The following is a 23,035-nucleotide window of genomic DNA, read 5'->3' on the forward strand; positions in this document are numbered from 1 at the left end:
AAAATATTCCTCCGCACTCGATGTTACACAATTATGGACAATTACACAACAACAACATAATTATCGACAACAAACTCACTCCAAGTTGCACAACTATTTATGAGTTTTAAGAACATAAAGTTTCCAAAGTTGCTGAACTGCTGCTGAGTGGCTTTGGTTTGATTGACAGCCCTCACAGCCAATCAGATTTCACCGACCTGTTTGCAGCGGAAGTGAACTTCCAGACTCATAGTGGCGCATTTGTTCAAAGTCATCAATCTCCTGAAAACACACACGTGCACACACACACCACACACACACCAGACACACACCCCACACAAACACATGACAAGAGAGAGAGAGAAGAAGAATTTAAAGGAAAGAGGAAATCATGATGCATTTTTCTTTAGTAAAGTGACTCATTTCCAAGTGAAAGATCAGCATCTTTTCTTTTTTCCTCCTCCTCTTTTCTGTTCTGTTGTGTTTATCTTTCCATTGCCATGTGGATTTCAGTGTATTTCTGGGTTTTTGGCTTTTTTTATAAACTTCATATTTTTTTAAACTTTCTCAGTGATAGTTAGGACACTAGTGTGTGGTTTGGGACGCAGCCCATGACCATGTGTTTCAGTCTCACCTGCATAACGCTCGCACCGAGTCATGATCCAAAAACTCATGATCCCTCCTGACCGAGGAGATATCGATGGGGAAGAGAGAGGCTGAGAGAGAGACAGAGAGAGAGAGAGAGAGAGAGAGAGACAAAGAGAGACAGAGAGACAGACAGACAGAGAGAAAGAAACAAACAGAGAGACAGAAAGAGAAAGACAGCGAGAGAGAGAGAGAAACAGACAGACAGAGAGACAGAGAGAGAGAGAGACAGAGACAGAGAGACAGATAAGAAATAGAAAGAAAAAGAGAAACAGAAAGAGAGAGAAACAGACAGACAGAGAGAGAGAGAGAGAGGGAAAGACAATAAGAGAGAAACAGTTAATTAATTGGCTTCAATTTGTTTGTGTGTGTGTGTGGGCGTGTGCGCGTGTGTGTGTGTGTGTGTGTGGGCGTGTGCGTGTGTGTGTGTGGGCGTGTGCGTGTGTGTGTGTGTGTGTGTGTACAAAAGAAAAACAGGATCATGTGAGCTGTTGACACACACAGCTGTGACCTCGAGTGTGATAATGGTCACATTTACCACACTGAGTCTCACACACACACACACACACACACACACACACACAGGTTTATTATAAATCAATGAGTCTCTGCTATAAACACTGTCAGAATATCAGCTACTTCACATCATTACATCATTCTGTGTGTGTGTGTGTGTGTGTGTGTGTGTGTGTGTGCGTCTCGAGCACTTCCTGACTCACTCGGTTTCCCGCCTTTGTTTCAGCCTCCTTCCTCTCGAGCACTCCACTTCACCCACTGACCCTTTCTAATCACAATCGCCCAAAGTGGACATTTCCTCCTGCTCTTCCCTATCCTCCCTACAGAGTGCAGAATGAGACGCAGCCACCAAGTGTTCCCTAGTTTCCCTAGTGTTATCTAATTTTCTTTTTCCCAGTTTTCCAGAGTGCTCACTGTTCCCTAGTTTTCCGGATCCCTAGTAACCAAAGCTCCCTAGTCTTCCCGCGCTCTGCTTTCCCAAATCCAAATCTTCCCTAGTTTCCAGCCTTTTGTCATTTCCTTGCTCCTTATATTTTAGTGTTCTCTTCATTCCTTTCTCCTTTATTTCCAGTGTTCCCTAGTTGTCAAGTAGTTCCCTTGTTCCCTCTTTTCCTAAATTCCTTCCTCACCAGTTTTCCAGTGTTCCCTAGACACTCTCCCTATAGGCTGCATAATGAGACACAGCCAGTAACAGAACAGTTCCCAGGAGAGACACATCCTGCTCTTACATTCTCACAGACTGCAGGATGAGACACGCCCATCACTCACCGGGAGCGTTTCCATAGTAACCCATCTCCAGGAGGTGGAGCTATGGTTGAGCCGGGATTAATGACGTGTTTAATTATTTACCCCTTGCCGCAGTCGTCTTTAAAAACAATCAGCGCCGTCATTAAAGCTCTTAATCCTTCTGGAAGCTTCACATGCAAAATAAACACATAACTAACGTACGAGGGGGCGGAGCTTGTGGATTGTTACTCCACACAGTGTTAGTAGCTCATTAATGGGTTCTTTAATTACACCAGTGTTCTCAACACGTTGTCCTGCTGAGTCCTTTTAAAGTTCATGCCTAGAAAATCCTTTCTAATTTTAGCATGATGTCATGCAGCGATCCCAGTTCAGTAAAATACACGTCATGTGAAATCTGCTAGATTTAAACACGTCGATAAAAGAAAAAAAATCACCTGCTGTGAACACAGCAATAAAATTTTATTTATGCACACCCCGAACATGCTGCGACCACACCCTAACCACACCCTAACCACAGCGTGACCACACCCTAACCACACCCTAACCACAGCGTGACCACACCCTAACCACACCCTAACCACAGCGTGACCACACCCTAACCACACCCTAACCACACCCTAACCACAGCGTGACCACGCTCCGACCATTCTGTTACCACGCCCAGCCCTCCTCCTGACCACGCCCCAATCACACCCTGATCTTGCTCAAACCAAGCCCGAGCACACCCTCCTGACCACACCCTTACCGTGTCACAACCACATCCTGAACACACCCTAACCACGCCACAACCACACCCTGAACACACCCTGACAGCCTCCTGACCACACCCTGACCATGTCACAACCCACCCCGTCCATGCTGCGACCACGCCCCATCACATCTATACCACACCCTCCACCCAATCGTGCTTGGACCACACCTCGACCGTGTCCTTTCCCCTTCCTAGAATTCTTAATGCAGTTCTAAAAGACACCGTGGCTCTAAATTTCCTAGTGCGGCTCTAGATTGATTTGCATGGTTCTGCACTCACTAGCACAGTTCCTGGGCATAAAATCCACAACGTGGTTCTAAAGTGCTTAGTGCGGTTCACGATTCATCAGCGCAGTTCTAAAGTCATTAGTCTGGCTATGAAATAATGTGTTTCTCATTTTTTTGTGTCCTTCTACAATCATTAGTGCAAATCTAAAATCATTAGTCTGGCTATAGATCATCATCGTAGAATCAGTGTGGTTCTAGAATGCTTGATGAAGTTCTAGAATGCTTGATGAAGTTCTAGAATCCTAAATGCAGGTTAGAGACATAGAACTGGATTTTTGACTGTGCCATAAAGACGGGTTCTGCCTTTCTGCGCTCTGAGTCCTGGACCTGCTCTACATAAACACGGCCGGACAGAGAGATAAGCTTAAATATACACAGCAGCAGGTCGCAAATATAAATATAAGCAGCAGGTCGCAAATCAATTTCCCAATTCACTAAACCAACATCATGGCAGAAGCAGATTAACTCAGTAACCTACTACACAGACAGAGAGAGAGAGAGAGATAGACAGAGAGAGAGATAGACAGAGAGATAGACAGAGAGAGAGAGAGAGAGAGAGAGAGAGACAGTCATTCGTTTCAGTTCATTTGTTTTTTTTTTTTGTATTTATTAATTCATATTGTTGCATTGCAGCAGAGAGACAGGCAGAAAGCAAGAGAGAGAGAGAGAGAGAGAGAGAGAGAGAGACAGGTGAAGATGAAAGGTGTGTAAAGGGCAGTATGTGAGAGTGTGTATATGTGTGTGTGTGTGTGTGTGAAGGTAATTAGGTGAATGATGATCTAATTAAACCATGCTGATTAATTGATTGTTGTCAATTACCTTCATAGAGCTGCACATACTGCGGGAACCCTGCTGCTCTCAGCCAATCACATGCCTCCTTTGCCTCCACCTCTAAATGACAGAGAGAGAGAGAGAGAGAGAGAGAGAGAGCTGTCATGAGATGATATGTATCAGCCGAGATCATTAAAAGGAACAGAAATGAGACCTCATTAATTGTTTCCGTCCAGAGGAGAGACGTGACGTCTTCACTGTAACCTGCAAGCTTTCCTTCAGCGCCGTTACCCTCAGCATGCGACTTCAGGAAGCTGAGTCCATTATTATACATTAGTGTTAGAATTCCACTGCTGCTGATGGACATAATTCACCATTTCACTGAAGAGCACTTCACTTCATCTCACATTTCAGAACAATCAATGTCTATCACTGACTCTCCAGACAAGCGAGAGGAAGCAGTGCTGTGAGCCTGTGTTCCTCAATTCATCCAATTTCAGTGAGTGAAAAGAGAGCCTTGAAAAACTGAAGCCTAATAATACAGAGCCTTAAAAACTCATTGACCCCTGAAAACACAAAGACCTGAAAACACAAAGACCTGAAAACACAAAGACCTGAAAACACAGAGACCTGAAAACACAGATCCCTTAAAACACTTATCCCTTAAAACACAGATCCCTGAAAACACAGATCCCTGAAAACACACAGACCTGAAAACACAGATCCCTTAAAACACAAAGACCTGAAAACACAGATCCCTTAAAACACAGATCCCCGAAAACACAGAGATCTTAAAACACAGATCCCTGAAAACACAGATCCCTTAAAACACAGATCCCTGAAAACACAGATCCCCGAAAACACAGAGATCTTAAAACACAGAGATCTTAAAACACAGAGATCTTAAAACACAGATCCCTGAAAACACAGATCCCTGAAAACACAAAGACCTGAAAACACAGATCCCTGAAAACACAGATCCCTGAAAACACACAGACCTGAAAACACAGAGACCTGAAAACACATTGACCCCTGAAAACACAGATCCCTTAAAACACAGATCCCCGAAAACACAGAGATCTTAAAACACAGAGATCTTAAAACACAGAGATCTTAAAACACAGATCCCTGAAAACACAGATCCCTGAAAACACAGATCCCTGAAAACACAGAGATCTTAAAACACAGAGATCTTAAAACACAGAGATCTTAAAACACAGATCCCTGAAAACAAAGATCCCTAAAAACACAAAGACCTGAAAACGCAGATCCCTGAAAATACAGATCCCTGAAAAAAACAGGACTCTGAAAACACAGAGACCTGGAAAACCATGAAGCCTTAAAAACATGTGACCTTCAAAAAAAAAACACAAAAAAAAACATGTCCCTGTAAACAAACACAGAACTCTGAAAAAAACAGAGCTCTGAAAACCCGAGAACGTGGGACTGTGGGGCTACAGTTCATGAGTCATTAGTGTTAATTACATTAGAGTGTCACTGAGGAACATGATGTGATTAGAACCTTTTAGAAGTTTACTATTTTTATAAATCTATACATAAAACTTTAATAAAGAGCTCCATAAAAACTGAGCTCAGATCAGAAGAAAAGACACACTACTGCTTTACACAGTGATGCAGACTCCCATCTCATTTGCGTACATAACGAGGGTAAATTATTCACAAAGCCAGAAGCTCGTTAAACGTTCTAATGAAGGGCCAGAGTGAGGAATTTTAATGGCGGTGCTTAACGGACACACATATAGAGACACGTACAGCAAGCGGGAAATGGAGAAGAGATTAGCGCAGAGCCGTGCCGGGGTAATTAGCGTATCTCTGGGGTTTCAGTTAAGATGAGGTTTTTTCATCAGCAAACGTGGGAACAATTCCAGCTCTGATTGAGACGAGAACACAGAACCATCTCCTATTCAAACATCTCGTTAATGATGGAGAGAACCGGCCTCAGATCTTTACTTCTTCTCTCACTTCAAATATGATTAGAGAAGAACGAACGAGAAACGAGTTAACCAGAGAGAAATATAAGACACGCTGCAGTTCTAGAATCTGGTTCTAGATTCCTCAATGCAGTGCTAAAATGGTCATTCAGGTTCTAGAATCATCATGCAATGTGTAAAGGTTTAGAATGATTCTAGATGATTGTAGAACCCTCCTTCCGGTTCTATAATCCTCAGTGCAGGTCTAAAACCATCAGTCTAGATTAAAAAAAAGTTCCAGACACCAGAGTGTGGTTCTACAATCCTCAGTGCAGTTCTGAAAGAATCATCAATCAGCGTGGTTCTAAAATTCCGGTTCTAGAATCCTCCGCAGGGTTCTAAAGTTATTAGTCTGGTCCCAGATTCGTCAGTGTAAAAAGTTCTAAAAGTGTCGGTCAGGTTCTAGAATTCAGTGCAGTTTTAGTGTCTTCATGAAAATCTTTATTCAGCTCTAGATCCTCAGTGCAGCTCTACAATCATCAGTTCAGGTTCTAAAGTCAGTGCGGTTCCACACACCAGAGTGAGGTTCTACAACCCTCAGTTCGGGTTCTAAACTCTCCTATACACCAGCATGGTGTAGAATAGGTAGTAGGGTTCTAGAACTGGCAGCACGGTATTCAATCCATCAGGTTCTAGAATTCTCTGTGCAGTTCTTAACTTGTCTTGCAATTCTAAAATCACTGTTTTAGTTTTTTAATCATTAGAGCAACACGGAGGAGTCGAGACCGGCGCAGATTATTCTAGAATTACACCAGAGCTGTTTGGGAATCCTCTCTGGCAACGCTAGAACCTTCCGAGCAGTTCCAGAAACTCTTCACAGTTGTGCTGATGTACCCACTTCAGAAAAGCTGCCACACTGTTCACACTTTATAACACACACACACACACACACACACACACATACACACACACATATACACAGCTGTGGTTTGACTTCTAGAGATCTTATCTGCTTCCTTTACTTCCTGTTTCCCAATGCAACATTCTAGAACTCCCAGAGGCACTGCGGGATTCCCCCCCCCCACACACACGCACACACACATGCACACACACACACACACACACACACACACACACACACGCACACACACACACACACACAAACACAGACACACACACACAGCTCACTTGCTCCTTTCACCTACAGTCATGATATATTTCTTTCTGTTCATTTCTCTCTCATCCAATGATAAATCTCTCTCTCTCTCTCTCTCTCTCTCTCTCTCCTGCTCGCTTTGCTTTAGTTCTAGATTTGTCTGTGTAAATCTACAAACTTCGGTGCAGTTCTAGAATCATCAGCGTGGTTCTACAATCCCCTGTCCGGGTTCTAGAATCCTCAGCATCAGACTTTCCATTTTGTGAGTCAGTCTTTTGCTTCAGTTCTGGAACTCTTGCTCTCATTCTACAGATCATTGGCGCTGTTCTAAAAATCACCAGTGAGGTTCTAGAATACTCACTGCAGTCCGGGTCTAGAATCCACGGCATAGACTTTCACAGTGAATATATATTGCTAATGAAACTTTGCTTTGCCCGATAACAGTCTGTCCAGGCTGGTTCTAGAACCTTCAACAGGGTTCTAAAATTGGTTCTGGTTCTGGAGTCATCAGTGCAGTTTCTCTTTCTACACTTCATTGCCGTCTTGAGAAGAGTCGTGCAATTATAATACTGCTTCCCGGGTTCTTGAATTTTTAGAACGACACAGAACTTTATAGAACCGTACTGGTGATTCTAGAATTCTTCACCCAGTTCTAGAATAATCAGTCCTGGTTCTAAAATCAGACACCACAGTGCGGTTCTACAATCCTTAGTGCAGTTTTATAATCCTCTGTCCGGGTCTAGAACCCTCAGTGCTGTCCTATCAAGTTCGAGAATTCCCAGTATGGTTCTAGAATCCATAGGGTCCTGAACTGTAAGAGTGGAATTGTAATTCTGGTTCTAGAATTCTCTTTGCTTTAAGGCAGTTTAAAAAAGTCTCACAGTTCTACAATCATCAGTGTGGTTCTAGCATTGCCTCAGTGCATTTCTAAAACCCATCAGTGAGGTTCCTCGCTCCTCCCAGGTCTAGAATTCTTCAGGTTCGAATTAGGAGAGACTTTTGATCAGAATACGGTTCTAGAACTGTCAATCATCAGAGCTGTTCTAAAACTCATTAGTGTGGTTCTAGAATCCTGCGTCCTGTTCACTGTAGCTCGCTAGTTTATCAGTTTAGCTGAATCACAATCTAGTGCTGCTGAACACAACTACACTGAGATATCCAACAAAGCTAAAACCAACACACACACTCACACACACACACACACACACACACACACACACACACACACACACAGTATGTGAACAGCACCCTCCTGACACACAAAAGGCCAGTCCTAAATTTAATTTACTACTGGGATTAATTTCGATATAACACACTTTTTTTTAGGAACATAAGTGATGTAGCCTCTGCAGGAGACAGAAGGAAATGAGTCCAAACACACCATGCAGAGTGTGTGTGTGTGTGTGTGTGTGTGTGTGTGTGTTAACGTTAACCTCCCGCTCGCCTCCATATGGAGTGTAATGGACTAACGGTAGGATACCAAAGTGTGTGTGTGTGTGTGTGTGTGGAGAGAGAGAGAGAGACAAACCCTGAGGTTAAAAGGACATCCTAGTCCACCAAACACATCGAAATCCCACAATGCATTGCAATAAGTTAGTGTCTAATCTGACTAGTGGCTACAGAATACCCATAATGCACTGTGGTCACTTCTTTAGTGATTCTTTAGTGATTGTTTTAACCATCCAAATGATTCTTTTAACCATCCAATTGATTCTTTACTGATTCTTTATTGATTCTTTTAACCATCCAATTGATTCTTTACTGATTCTTTATTGATTCTTTTAACCATCCAATTGATTCTTTACTGATTCTTTATTGATTCTTTTAACCATTCAAATGATTATTAATTGATTCTTTATTGATTCCTTTAACCATCCAATTAATTATTTACTGATTCTTTTAACCATCCAAATGATTCTTCACTGACTTTAACCATCCATATGATTCTTTATTGATTCTTTACTGATTCTTTTAACCATCCAACAGATTCCATAGTGATTCCTTTAAATCATTCTAACTAATTCTGTTCTGATTCATTTAACCGTCCAATTAGCTCCAATTAGCTCTTTACTTTGCAATAGTTCTTTAGCTAGTTTTCAGAAGAAACGATGATCAATTCCAGAAAAGGCCGCCTTTTTTCTCTCTTCTCCTGCATGTTTCTGTTTTCGTGTTTATTTGTCATTCCAGAGAAATGGCTATTACTGTGAAATGGGTGTGTGTCAGAGATCCACTGATATTGTCTCGGCAGCTAGCATAGAGCAGAACCTTCTGTTAGCTCATATTTCTTTTATGCGGACAGTGTAAGGGCATAGTAACAGTGGAAATGTGACAGAAACATCTGGAACATCAACATTTACCTCAGACGTGTTGGTGATTAGTAGGAAAATTACACTGTCACTACACTTAGCATCCACCGCTAACCAAACCGTCTTTGGTTCCACCATCCTGGGGAACATCGTGAACCAAAAGAGTGGGTCATAGTTTTTTTTTCTCTGAAAGCAGAGTGAATATTATAGATTTGGAAATGACACATTAGCCCCTGTTGCTAGCTACTGCGATACGCCAACATATCCATCGTTCATTCTTTACGTTTGATTTCTAATTCCTTTCATATCCGTCTCTTTCTACTCAATCTTTATCTCATCCAACTGATTCTTTACTGATTCCTCGCTAATTATTTACACCTGCTTACAGCCGTTTAATTGTTTAATTAAACTGATTCACTGCCGTGAATCTCTGAATCATCCAATTAACTTTGTTATGGATTCTTTTCTTTTTTATGATTTCGCAGACTGATTCTTTTCTTTTAATCTCTCTACTGATTCCTTGCTAATTCTTTACCACTGATTCTTGATTCTTTTAATGTCCCACCGTTTCTGTCCTTATTCTTTTCTCACTCAAATGACTCTTTACTGATTCTAATACTTCACATCTGAATCTTTACACCTCATTCATTTATTGATTTATTGATCCATTCAGCCATTTCCTTCGACTCATTCTTCATTGATTCTTTACAACTGATATTTTCAGACTGATTCTTTTTTTAAATTGTCCTACTGACTCTTTCTTTTACCAGTAATCATCTAACTGAGTCATTTGATTCACACACACTTTGTAACGAGTCTCTCTGTACTCAGTGCTGTGTACTGAATAAAGTTCATTGTTCAGTCTGGGTCTTTAATCGTTTATATTTTGCTCTCACGTGGTCACTGACGTCTCGTCCTGAGAAACAAAGACAATGTAAAGAACATTTACTGATTCACTTCACAGTCCAAATGATTCTTTATTAATTACATCACTGGTGCAAACGAATCCTGGATTCGCGAAGGTCAAAGTCTCACGTTTCATGATGAGGGAGTGAAGTGAAGTGAGTGATAAAACTTCAAGCCTGATATCTTTAAACTCACCATAACAGCGTTGCCGTCGTCGAGTCAGGGAACCGTCATGGTAACGGCGGCGTCGCCGTGGTGATGAGGTCTCCATATCGTTAACCCGTTAATGATCCACACGTTTCCAACATTTCTCTGACTTTAAAAAACTCCATTTAATCCAGTAAGGGTCCATCTCACTCTCTCTCACTCACACACACACAGATACACACACACCTCCAGGTCCCTGTTGCGGTATAATAAAAATTTTTAAAAGCTCATGACAGAGCGATAAGGATAAAGAAGCTGGTGTTGCTAACAGGATGTGGCAGGAGAAGGCGAGAAATGTTCCTCATGCTGAAGTAAAGAGGGGGATGTTGGGGGTAGATGGGGGGCAGTCTCACACTTCCTGCCCCATTTGGCCCCTCGGTCTGAATGGCCCACTTCACAATAAGCCAGGAAGCACACACCACTCCGGCCACAACGCTCTGTGTGTGTGTGTGTGTGTGTGTGTGTGTGTGTGTGTGGGTGTGTTACTGAAAGAGTTAAAATTAGTTTTAAGACACACCCACTAATAAAACCCTCAAAACCCTCAACAACAAAACAAAGAAAGAAAGAAAGAAGGAGTGTACAACAAGAAAGTCTAAGAAAGAAAAGACAGAAAGAAAAAAATAAAATAAAAAACAAAAGATATTAACAAACAAAAAACTAAGAAAAAAGAAAGAAAGAAAGAAAGAAAGAAAGAAGAGTGTACAACAAGAAAGTCTAAGACAGAAAAGACAGAAAGAAAAAATAAAACAGATATTAACAAAGAAAGAAACATAAAACTAAGGAAGAAAAAAGAAAGAAAGAAAAATAAAAGAAAGAGAGAAATCATTTATCAGTCTGAATCTAGGGGGCAGAGCATCTAAGGCTGTCAGTTTCCGTGAAGGGGGCGTGGCCTCAGCATCTGTCAGTTTCCGTGAAGGGGGCGTGGCCTCAGCATCTGTCAGTTTCAGTGAAGGCGCGTGTCCATAAACATTTTGCTTATGCCAGTCAGACAGACAGAAGCAGAAGAAGAGGTGAAGTGGCATTTCCTGTTTGTACTCTGATTGGCTCTGAGTTTTGGGTTCTGTTCATTCACTTCCTGTCTCCTGAGCCAAGCCTGCAGGGGCATTGTGGGTAATCCCTTAGGGTCTGAAGTGAGCGATGGAAAAGGAAAGGAGTGGAGCGGACGACTGGGACAACATAGGAAACAAAAGATCAGACAGACAAGCGTGGGGGAGTGGCTTTGTACGCATCACTTCCTCCTGAGCAGCGTCTGTCAGATAATGATCAGATCTCAGACAGGAAATTAAACACATTCTGCTGCAAGAGAGAGACAGATAGAGAGACAGATAGAGAGACAGACAGATAGAGATACAGAGAGAGAGAGACAGATAGTGAGACAGATAGAGAGACAGAGAGAGAGACAGATAGTGAGACAGATAGAGAGACAGAGAGAGAGACAGATAGTGAGACAGAGAGTGAGACAGATAGAGAGACAGAGAGAGTGAGACAAAGAGAGTGAGACAGATAGTGAGACAGAGAGAGAGAGACAGAGAGAGAGAGACAGAGAGAGTGAGACAAAGAGAGTGAGACAGATAGTGAGACAGAGAGAGAGAGACAGAGAGAGAGAGACAGAGAGAGTGAGACAAATAGAGAGACAGAGAGAGTGAGACAAAGAGAGTGAGACAGATAGAGAGACAGATAGAGAGACAGAGAGAGACAGAGAGAGTGAGACAAAGAGAGTGAGACAGAGAGAGTGTCACTATCTGAGTGAGACAGAGAGAGTGAGACAGATAGAGAGACAGATAGAGAGACAGAGAGAGTGAGACAGACAGAGAGATAGAGAGAGTGAGACAGACAGAGAGATAGAGAGAGAGAGTGAGACAGGACTGATCAAGATTGTCCTTCCTTTTATTCCCTCATTACCATTAGTCTCCACCCACAAGCCTCCCGATAAACCCCGCCTACTTTTACAGCTACAGTGGAACAATGCTAATTCGAAATCTTCTTCCAATTGCGAGACGGAGCGATAGTGACGCATGGATGATACCAGCGGCATGCTACCCACCGTCGTCATGGCAACCTTTCCAGCGGTGCCTCAAGTTGCTGGGAAATGAACTAGAACCCGAGTTCTGTCTGTTCCTGTCTTGGAATGTGAGGAAAGTGTCTTAAACCTCTGTTTATCCAGAATGGCTCATCATGCCTATCATCAACACACACACTCACACACTCACACACACACACACACACACATGCACAAACACACACACATACACACACGAGTCTGTCTTAACACAACCCTTAAAATTAGGCCAGACTCTGAAGAACAGCTGTTACTTTAACACCAGAAACACACACACACACACACACTCTAATACTCACACACACACCCAAATACACACACACTCACTCACACACCCACACACACCCACACACACACTTTTGGCAGAAGGCAATAGAGGCTATGATTGTGTTTCATTTCAACTAACAAGTTTAAACAGGTCTGAATGAAAGAAAGTCAGTGCCAGGTCTCTCTCTCTAACACACTCATACACACACACACTCACACACACACACTCACACACTCACACACAGGTCAGCTGGGGTAAGGGGTCATGAGGTTACACAGGCTTCATTTTGTGATCTGCTCTGCTGACCTTTAAAGGTCAAACTCAGAGAGACAAAAAGAAAAGATAACAGATGTTTATCTTTGAAGTTCTCTGCCTCTTTGTTCTCGCTCGGTTCTGTTCTATTTCATCTTTCTCCCACTCGTCCGCTTCCGTCCCATTTACATCTGACTGACTAAACTCACCCGATCGCCCACCGCGCTCGCAGTCTCGCTGCACCTGTACTCACACTGTACTCACACTGTACTCACACTCACGCTGTACTCACACTGTACTCACACTGTACTCACACTGTACTCACACTCTACTCACACTGTACTCACACTCTACTCACACTGTACTCACACTCACACTGCACTCACACTCACACTGTACTCACACTGTACTCACACTGCACTCACACTCACACTGCACTCACACTCACACTGTACTCACACTCACACTCTACTCACACTCACACTGTACTCACACTCTACTCACACTGTACTCACACTCTACTCACACTGTACTCACACTCACACTGCACTCACACTCACACTGTACTCACACTCACACTGTACTCACACTGTACTCACACTGTACTCACACTCACACTGCACTCACACTCACACTGTACTCACACTGTACTCACACTCACACTGCACTCACACTGTACTCACACTCACACTGTACTCACACTCTACTCACACTGTACTCACACTGTACTCACACTCACACTGTACTCACACTGTACTCACACTGTACTCACACTCACACTGTACTCACACTCTACTCACACTGTACTCACACTGTACTCACACTCACACTGTACTCACACTGTACTCACACTCACACTCTACTCACACTGTACTCACACTCACACTCTACTCACACTCACACTGCACTCACACTGTACTCACACTCACACTGTACTCACACTGTACTCACACTCACACTGTACTCACACTGTACTCACACTCTACTCACACTCACACTGTACTCACACTCTACTCACACACACTGTACTCACGCTGTACTCCCGCTGTACTCACACTGTACTCACACTCTACTCACACTCACACTCTACTCACACTGTACTCACGCTGTACTCCCGCTGTACTCACACTGTACTCACACTCACACTGTACTCACACTGCACTCACACTCACACTCTACTCACACTCACGCTGTATTCACACTGCACTCACACTGTACTCACACTCACACTCTACTCACACTGTACTCACACTCACACTGTACTCACACTCTACTCACACTGTACTCACATTGTACTCACACTGTACTCACACTCACACTGTACTCACACTGTACTCACACTGTACTCACACTCACACTGTACTCACACTCTACTCACACTCACACTGTACTCACACTCTACTCACACTGTACTCACATTGTACTCACACTCTACTCACACTCACACTGTACTCACACTGTACTCACACTGTACTCACACTCACACTGTACTCACACTGTACTCACACTGTACTCACACTCACACTGTACTCACACTCACACTGTACTCACACTCTACTCACACTCACACTGTACTCACACTCACACTGTACTCACACGCTACTCACACTCACACTGTACTCACACTCACACTGTACTCACACTCTACTCACACTCACACTGTACTCACACTGTACTCACACTCTACTCACACTCACACTGTACTCACACTGTACTCACACTGTACTCACACTCACACTGTACTCACACTCTACTCACACTCACACTGTACTCACACTGTACTCACACTCTACTCACACTCACACTGTACTCCCGCTGTACTCACACTGTACTCACACTGTACTCACACTCACACTGTACTCACACTGTACTCACACTGCACTCACACTGTACTCACACTCACACTGTACTCACACTGTACTCACACTCACACTGTACTCACACTCACACTCTACTCACACTGTACTCACACTCACACTCTACTCACACTGCACTCACACTGTACTCACACTCTACTCACACTCACACTGTACTCCCGCTGTACTCACACTGTACTCACACTGTACTCACACTCACACTGTACTCACACTGTACTCACACTCACACTGCACTCACACTCACACTGTACTCACACTGCACTCACACTGCACTCACACTGTACTCACACTCACACTCTACTCACACTGTACTCACACTCACACTCTACTCACACTGCACTCACACTCTACTCACACTGTACTCACACGCACCTCACACTGTACTCACACTGTACTCACACTCACACTCTACTCACACTGTACTCACACTCACACTCTACTCACACTGCACTCACACTGTACTCACACTCACACTGTACTCACACTCTACTCACACTCACACTGTACTCACACTGTACTCACACTGTACTCACACTCACACTCTACTCACGCTGTACTCACACTCACACTGCACTCACACTGTACTCACACTGTACTCACACTGTACTCACACTCTACTCACACTCACACTGTACTCACACTCTACTCACACTGTACTCACACTCACACTCTACTCACACTGTACTCACACTCACACTGCACTCACACTCTACTCACACTGTACTCACACTCTACTCACACTGTACTCACACTCTACTCACACTCACACTGTACTCACACTCTACTCACACTGTACTCACACTCTACTCACACTGTACTCACACTCTACTCACACTGTACTCACACTCACACTCTACTCACACTCACACTGCACTCACACTCTACTCACACTCACACTGTACTCACACTCTACTCACACTGTACTCACACTCACACTCTACTCACACTGTACTCACACTCACACTGCACTCACACTCTACTCACACTGTACTCACACTCTACTCACACTCACACTCTACTCACACTCACACTGTACTCACACTCACACTGCACTCACACTCTACTCACACTCACACTGTACTCACACTATACTCACACTCTACTCACACTCACACTGTACTCACACTGTACTCACACTCACACTGTACTCACACTATACTCACACTCTACTCACACTCACACTGCACTCACACTCACACTGCACTCACACTGTACTCACACTCTACTCACACTGTACTCACACTGTACTCACACTCACACTGTACTCACACTGCACTCACACTCACACTGTACTCACACTCACACTGCACTCACACTGTACTCACACTGTACTCACACTCACACTGCACTCACTCTACTCACACTCTACTCACACTCACACTCTACTCACACTGTACTCACACTGTACTCATGCTGTACTCACACTCACGCTGTACTCACACTGTACTTACGCTCTACTTACACTCATGCTGCACCCTCACTTGCATTGTATTCACACTGTACTCAAACTCACACTGCACCTGTACTCTCAGCTATAACATCAAAACTGTTGCACCAATAATGCAAAAAATGGGCATATACATAATGCAAGAAATATCACACCCATAACACAAAAAGTGTCACATCTGTACTGTAAAAAAAATCACACCCGTAACATAAAAATATCACACCTGTAACGCCAAAACAGGACATATCTGTAACGCAAATAAAATGACACATGTATAGCATAAAATACCTCATGCCCATAATGCAGAAAATATCCAAAACACAAAAAAAACCTTACACAAGTAACACAAAAACTCCACATAATCAACACAAAAACAAAAAAATCACACCTGCAATGCCACATATGTCACATCTGTAACACAGATAAAAAGACACACACGTAACACAGAGATGTCACATCTGTAATACAGGTTTCACACCTGCAACACGCCATTGTGTAGTTAATTATTCATTCATCACACACTGTAAACATCTAAGCGTTCAGTCTGAAACGTGCTGACTGGAGGATGAAGCGGCCGGTCGAGGAGGAAGGTCAGAGATGTGACTGAAGAGAAGCTGTGTGTGTGTGTGTGTGTGTGTGTGAGAGAGAGAGAGAGAAACAGCAGGTTTCAGAGTGGGCTGTTAAACTATATAAAGCCGACTCAGTAGTGACAAAAATAAATCAGACACATTTGAGTGTGAAAACCGCTTCAGCAAGAACCTACACTAGGTTCTATAAAAGAATCTGGAACAACACAACCACAACACTGTGTAACACAAACCGTACAAATTCAGTCCAGTTCAGTGCGGCTGAGTGAAAACCACCTTCAGCCATTTTGTTTATTTAGCCTCAGTGCCTGTTGTTTTGTTCTGCTTTGGGCTCGTATCGTAACTCCACCTTCAGAACACTACGCTTTTTTAACTTTCAGTGCAAAACACAGCTACGGTAACCCCCACATCCCATAATTCCCTCTGTGCTGTGTATCAGTAAGCTGTTTAATCACACACAACCAAACTGAACTGTCTATTACAGGTACGACAATAACGTCTTTAGTTATTAATATTAAGTTTTATGTTTTATCTACAGTTTGCTGAATAACAGATGATAACGAGCTTTTAACGTAAGCTGTTTTCGGTGGACGGCGCAGCCTGTGTGAAACTACGCCATTTTGGGTCCCGCTCCTTGTTTGCAGCTTGTTTTATTTTATCATTGTAAACAGTAAATATTGTAATTACAATGTTATGTTTGAATATTTGCATTCGATCAATAAACTTTTGTTTATTTGTACGTCTAGCTAGCTAGCTGTCACTACCTTCTTCTTCCGTGAAATTTAGCTAGCTAGTTTTATTTTATCTGTCTAAAACGCGACTAATTTTGTCGACCCAGACCAACAGGATGAAACAGCTATAACAGAACACACACTGATATGAACTTCAATAACACACACCTATGCTTCCTCTATTTTAAGACCACTGTAGTCGCGACGTGTGACACTGACACTGTGGTCAACTCAATCTTTAACCTCGATGCTGTCATGAATCAATAGGTTCCTGTTTCAATTACGTAAGTAATAAACACTGTGTGTGTTACAGTAAAATTTGGTGTGAGTGAAGCAGATTTACTGTCACAGCCCTGTCTAACAGCAGAGTGTTTTATTCCTCTTACACCACTGCAACGTACCAACAGTTACAATTCTTATTTATTAAAGAAAGACATGTCGTACTTTTCATTTGTAGTTACATTTAATGTCAGTGAAACAAGTTGATTCCTGTTCTCACTTACGTTATAGCAGCTATAAACTCTCTCTTTAAATGAATAACACAAAAAAAAACACGGCTTGTCCTTTTTTTTGTTACTGAGAAACCACAAAGAAGCGTAAACTCCTCCGTCCTGAAGATGTCGGAAAACTTAAAGTTACAGCTTTAAAGCGCTGACACTGGAGACTCCTTCCATTCATGTTACATAAATGCACCTCGCCTTACAGAAAACATTTTCAGTATTTACACGCTCTAAGTGAAAAATGAGTGCATTAATATAAACCTGTGATTTACAGCTGCGCTACTGTCAGAGCTGCTGTTTTAGAAAACTAATCAACACCTTCTGACCAATCAGGATCCAGTAAAAGCCTGATTCTGTAGGAGAAAGACAAGCACTTTATCATTACAGGTACCAGATTAAAAGCCGCACACCTTTGCGCATGCGCAGGAGCGGATAGAGGATTTATTGTAGAGTTAATAAAGAGAGGTTTGTCCTTTTTTTTTTTTTTTTTTTTTAATTTGTGAACTCACCTAAAAGCTGTGTGTGTTTGCTCTTCCTCCTCAGCACGGGTAAAGCTCTGTATGCAGAGGTCCTGACACTCTTCTGCTGCACACTTTTATCCATTTTTCCCTCACCTTCGCGTTCCTCTGCGTTTCTCACGCGCACTGCGTCCTGGACTTCTTCTTCTCCTTCTTCTTCTCCTCCTCACTTCTCTCCTTCTCTTCTCCTCTCACTCCCAGCCCCGCACTTTCCCGCACATACCGCTATCAAGTTGCTATAAAGTTACTCTTCTGCTCAGGGTTCATTTTTAAACCCCCCCCCAAAAAATGAACTGACCGCTTCCTGACACGCGCGCGTTCTGCCGACTCGGAGTCGCTGAGCATCATGGGATATGTAGTGTACAGACCACGCCCACTTTAAGTGAAAACTACAATATTGTTTCATCCTGTGAAGGTTTTTAAAAGTTGTTTTGTTTCTGTTTTCAGTAAATGTATATATAATAATGCAAAGATTTGTGTAGTATTGTGTAGTGTATTCTACTGTTAGATAATTCATCATTAGTTCATCTATATATATATATATATTTATATAATTAATTAATTAATTGAATTCTCCCAGTGTGATTATTTCAGAGTGTAATAATGGAGACTCACCGGGACGCTTAGATCCACACGACACTAGCATCTGAAATGGAGAAATAATAACATTATTATATCACATAATTACATTAATCACATGATTAATCTCACACTAATGTGACGTCATTAATATCATTATTAATTCATTACTATTATGTCATTAATGTCTCATCAACAGTATAATGTCATTAATGACACATCACTAATATCACGTCATTAATGTCACAATATCACATCATTATCTCGTCATTACTATCATGTCATTAATGACACATCACTATCACATCATTAATGTCACAATATCACATCATCGCTATCGCATCACTAATATCACGTCACTGTCACTTACGTTATAGCAGCTATAAACAGTCGTTCCCTCACCAGCCTCTCTTTATTCTCTCTCTTAAAGTTAATAAGACTTTAAGACTAAAATAAACGCAGCTTGACGTTGTTGTTAGCGAGAAAACACAAAGAAGCGTAAACTCCTCCGTCCTAAAGATATTGAAAACTTAAAGTTACAGCTTTACCTCTGACTGTTACAAAGCACTGACACTGGAGACTCCTTCCATACATGTTACATAAACACATTTTTCCTTACAGAAAACTTCACCATAACAACGATTACACACTTTTTTTTAATCTGTTTAATCTGTACGCGTCCCTGTGAATGAGCTGTTACTATAGAAACGATAATGTAATAGAACGAGTGCATTAATATAAACCTGCGCTACTGTCAGAGCTGCTGTTAGAGAAAACTAATCAACACCTTCTGACCAATCAGAATGCAGAACTCTGTGAACGCTGTGATTCGGCCCGTGTATTGTGTGTGTGTGTGTGTGTGTGTGTGTGTGTGTGTGTGTGTGTATAGACGAGTTCTCATTCTGGACCCCGAGCGTGTTGTTAATTTTGTTTTTGTTCTCCATGTTAGCCATAAACACTCGGAAACTGTCAGACAGGAATAACAGTAATTCTGTAATAATCCCATAATTCCAGGTTTTCCCTCTCCTCCTGCGCTCGTGTTTTCCAGAACAGACCGTTACACGGCTCGCTGGAAAATCTCTCCGTATAAATACACCAGCGGAATGCAGTGATGTCATCGAACTTCCAGAGAAGCCCATTGGCCGAGACACAGGAACCTCAGTGGAGGGCAACTTTTAAAAAAGGAGGTCGTCGTGGTAACAGAGAGGAGAACACACTCACTACAGAGCACCCACACACACACACACACACACACACACACACACACACACACACACTGACCGTTTTAAATGTAAGTGCAAATACACACACAACTCAGTGACACACACTCACAGAGTTGAACACATGCTCTACTAACAGAAACACACACATTCCTCAGAACAAACACACACACACACACACACACACAACTGCCAGATTTGAAAAATAACAGCTGCATTTATTGTTTCCCCAAAATCTGTGTGTGTGTGGCTCGGAGTCGATACACTCCACTGTCACACACTGCACTGTGCACCTGTCTCACCTGCTGTCTCTCTGTCTGTCTCTCTCTCTGTCTCTCTCTCTCTCTCTGTCTCTGTCTGTCTCTCTCTCTGTCTCTCTCTCTCTTTCTCTCTGTCTGTCTCTCTCTCTCTGTCTCTCTCTCTCTCTTTCTCTCTGTCTCGGTCTCTGTCTGTCTCTCTCTGTCTGTCTGTCTCTCTCTCTGTCTCTCTCTCTGTCTCTCTATCTCTCTGTCTGTCTCTCTGTCTGTCTCTCTCTCTCTCCGTGTCTGTGGTGTCTCACCTTGGTTTTAGAGAGAAGTCCAGACAGACAGCTGAAGAGCCCCGCCCTCCTCATCCTCTTCATCCTCAGTGCCCTGATGCAGTTCAGGGGTCAGAAAGTCAGGGGTGAAAGGTCATGCAGGTGTGTGTGAGAGTGTTTGTGAGAGTGTGAGAGTGTGTGAGAGTGTGTGAGAGACTGACTAGGGCTGTTTCACTCATTCACTGCAGAGGGAGGAGAGTGTGTGTGTGTGTGTGACTGCTGAGTTTCAGAGCCAAGGGGCCGGCGCTCCCGCATACCACACATGCTAATGCTAACCGCTAACACACAGACTCAGTATTGTTCATGCAGATGTGGGACTCGCTAAATGCTAATATGCTAACTAAATTAAAATATAAATACACAAACAAAATCATAAAATTAAATATCGATACAAGTTTAAAAAATATCAAACAGAAAAATAAATAAATAACATCAGAATTAGAAAAACAAATGATCAAATAAATTCAATCAGAACTGTAAAAAATTAAAAATAAAAATATAATAATTATAATTTACAGCAAAAACAAAGAAAGAAAGAAAGAAAGAAAGAAAGAACTCTTTTTTCTCCGGCAGTTTCACACTTTACTGGATATTTTTCACATTTTTCAGTTTCACAAACATTTTAATATTTTACACTCTGTTCTCAGAGAACTTCATAATAACACAAACACACACACTCACACACTTACACCACACTTACACACACACACACACACACGCACACACACACTCTCACACACACACACACACACACTCTCACACAGGTCCTCATTCCAAACCTCCCACTTTTTTTACATTTTCCCCCCACGACTGTCCACAAACACACACAACGCTCTGTACTGTCTCAGCAACACACACACACTCACACACACACTCACACACACACACACCAGAGAGAGAGGAATGCGGCTCGGTCTCGTGATTGATTCTGTACAGATTTATTTATGCAGCGACACACACACACACACACACACATTCATGACAGAATGAAAGGCAGTTTGTTTTTCTGGAAATTGTAATTTAATCCACTTTCTTTTTTACATTTTAAAACCCAAAGCTTCACATTCGATGCCATAAAAACACAAAGTGCAGCTTCTGATGACTTCATCTGCGTCTAACGTAAACCTCGTTAACAAATAAAATCATTAACGAAGTCTTTTACAGATCAGAGAGTCGCGTTACTGAGTAACTCAACTTCTGCTCCGCTAGCTAACGTTTGGAGAGAAAAGGTAGCTTGCTAATCGTTCTTCAGATTGCAAACTACTAAAAGCTACTAGCATAACTTTTAAAACAATACTAAAACTTTCACACACACACACACACACACACGTTCACATAAACTGTCTTTTTGGTGAAACTTTGTTCCATCTGCGTTGTTTGGAATTAAAATATTCACTTTACGTCCGTAGACATGGCTAATTTTCTCTTTTACACACACAACAGATCACTGTCGTCTCTTTTTCATTTTCCTCAACATGCTAACGTTCCAACAGCTCGCCGCGTGCAGAGCGCGTGATTTCTGTAAACCAGGAAATGACAGAAAACTTAGTTGTCTTTAACAACAAAGGCATCATGAAGCGCGCTGTTGTTGTAAAGAAACTAGCGAACACGCTAAGCAGCGCAGTGGAGCTAAAATTATTAGCATGAGTTTGTAGCTGAGGTTTTGTTACCGTGTGCTTTTCAGACATCATTAGCATTAAGTTCGTTATTATTACTGTGTGTTACATTCGGTGAAGTGTTTATCGTCACACACACACACACAGAGTTATGTTTTTTTACAATATAAAAATACCTAAATGTGAAATGTGAACCTATCAATGGAAACTGGGTGTTGCCATGGGAACGTCTGTCTAAAAACATCCCACCTTCCTCACTGTAATCTAACATTCGTTTCCTCCTTTACAGTGTAAAGTGTAAACGTACGCAGCGTTATCACCCCGAAAGCGTCCTGAGACACGTTTAGACGAGGGGACGGCGCTAATCTGGAGCGCGTCTGCGGTTAGCACATCAGGAGGATTAAAAGCAGCGTCCACTAGGGGGCAGAAAATCACATCGCTACTAATCCGGAAGATTAGCGTGTGAAAGCGGTTTATACGCCACATCAGAGGTTTTACTGTATTTACGTTTACGTTTATTCATTTAGCAGACGCTTTTATCCAAAGCGTGTTTTATACAGATGAGGAAACACAAGCAAAGTGGAGAAGAATCATCAAGCGGA

General features: G+C 42.4%; 1 protein-coding gene across 3 annotated transcripts in view; it reads right to left on the minus strand.

Moving 5' to 3' along the window:
- The window catches only part of stard8 (StAR-related lipid transfer (START) domain containing 8), a 32,363-nt gene extending 11,308 nt beyond the window's left edge, over window positions 1-21,055 (minus strand). The window contains exons 1-5 of one of the 3 annotated variants that reach the window (XM_034300689.2): window positions 20,800-21,055; window positions 19,057-19,087; window positions 3,745-3,816; window positions 614-695; window positions 198-261 (exon numbers count right to left, since the gene is read on the minus strand). In XM_034300689.2, coding sequence (XP_034156580.2) covers window positions 198-261; window positions 614-695; window positions 3,745-3,816; window positions 19,057-19,087; window positions 20,800-20,862 — 312 coding nt within the window. In that variant the 5' untranslated portion in view covers window positions 20,863-21,055. Of the gene's footprint in view, window positions 1-197; window positions 262-613; window positions 696-3,744; window positions 3,817-10,190; window positions 10,796-18,432; window positions 19,022-19,056; window positions 19,088-20,799 lie in introns of those variants that run through there. The other 2 variants (XM_034300688.2, XM_034300690.2) reach the window with 2 other exon arrangements.
- Between the last annotated feature and the right edge of the window lie 1,980 nt (window positions 21,056-23,035).

This window comes from Pangasianodon hypophthalmus, chromosome 27 (genome assembly GCF_027358585.1).
Source record: "Pangasianodon hypophthalmus isolate fPanHyp1 chromosome 27, fPanHyp1.pri, whole genome shotgun sequence".
NCBI classification, from domain to species: domain Eukaryota; kingdom Metazoa; phylum Chordata; class Actinopteri; order Siluriformes; family Pangasiidae; genus Pangasianodon; species Pangasianodon hypophthalmus.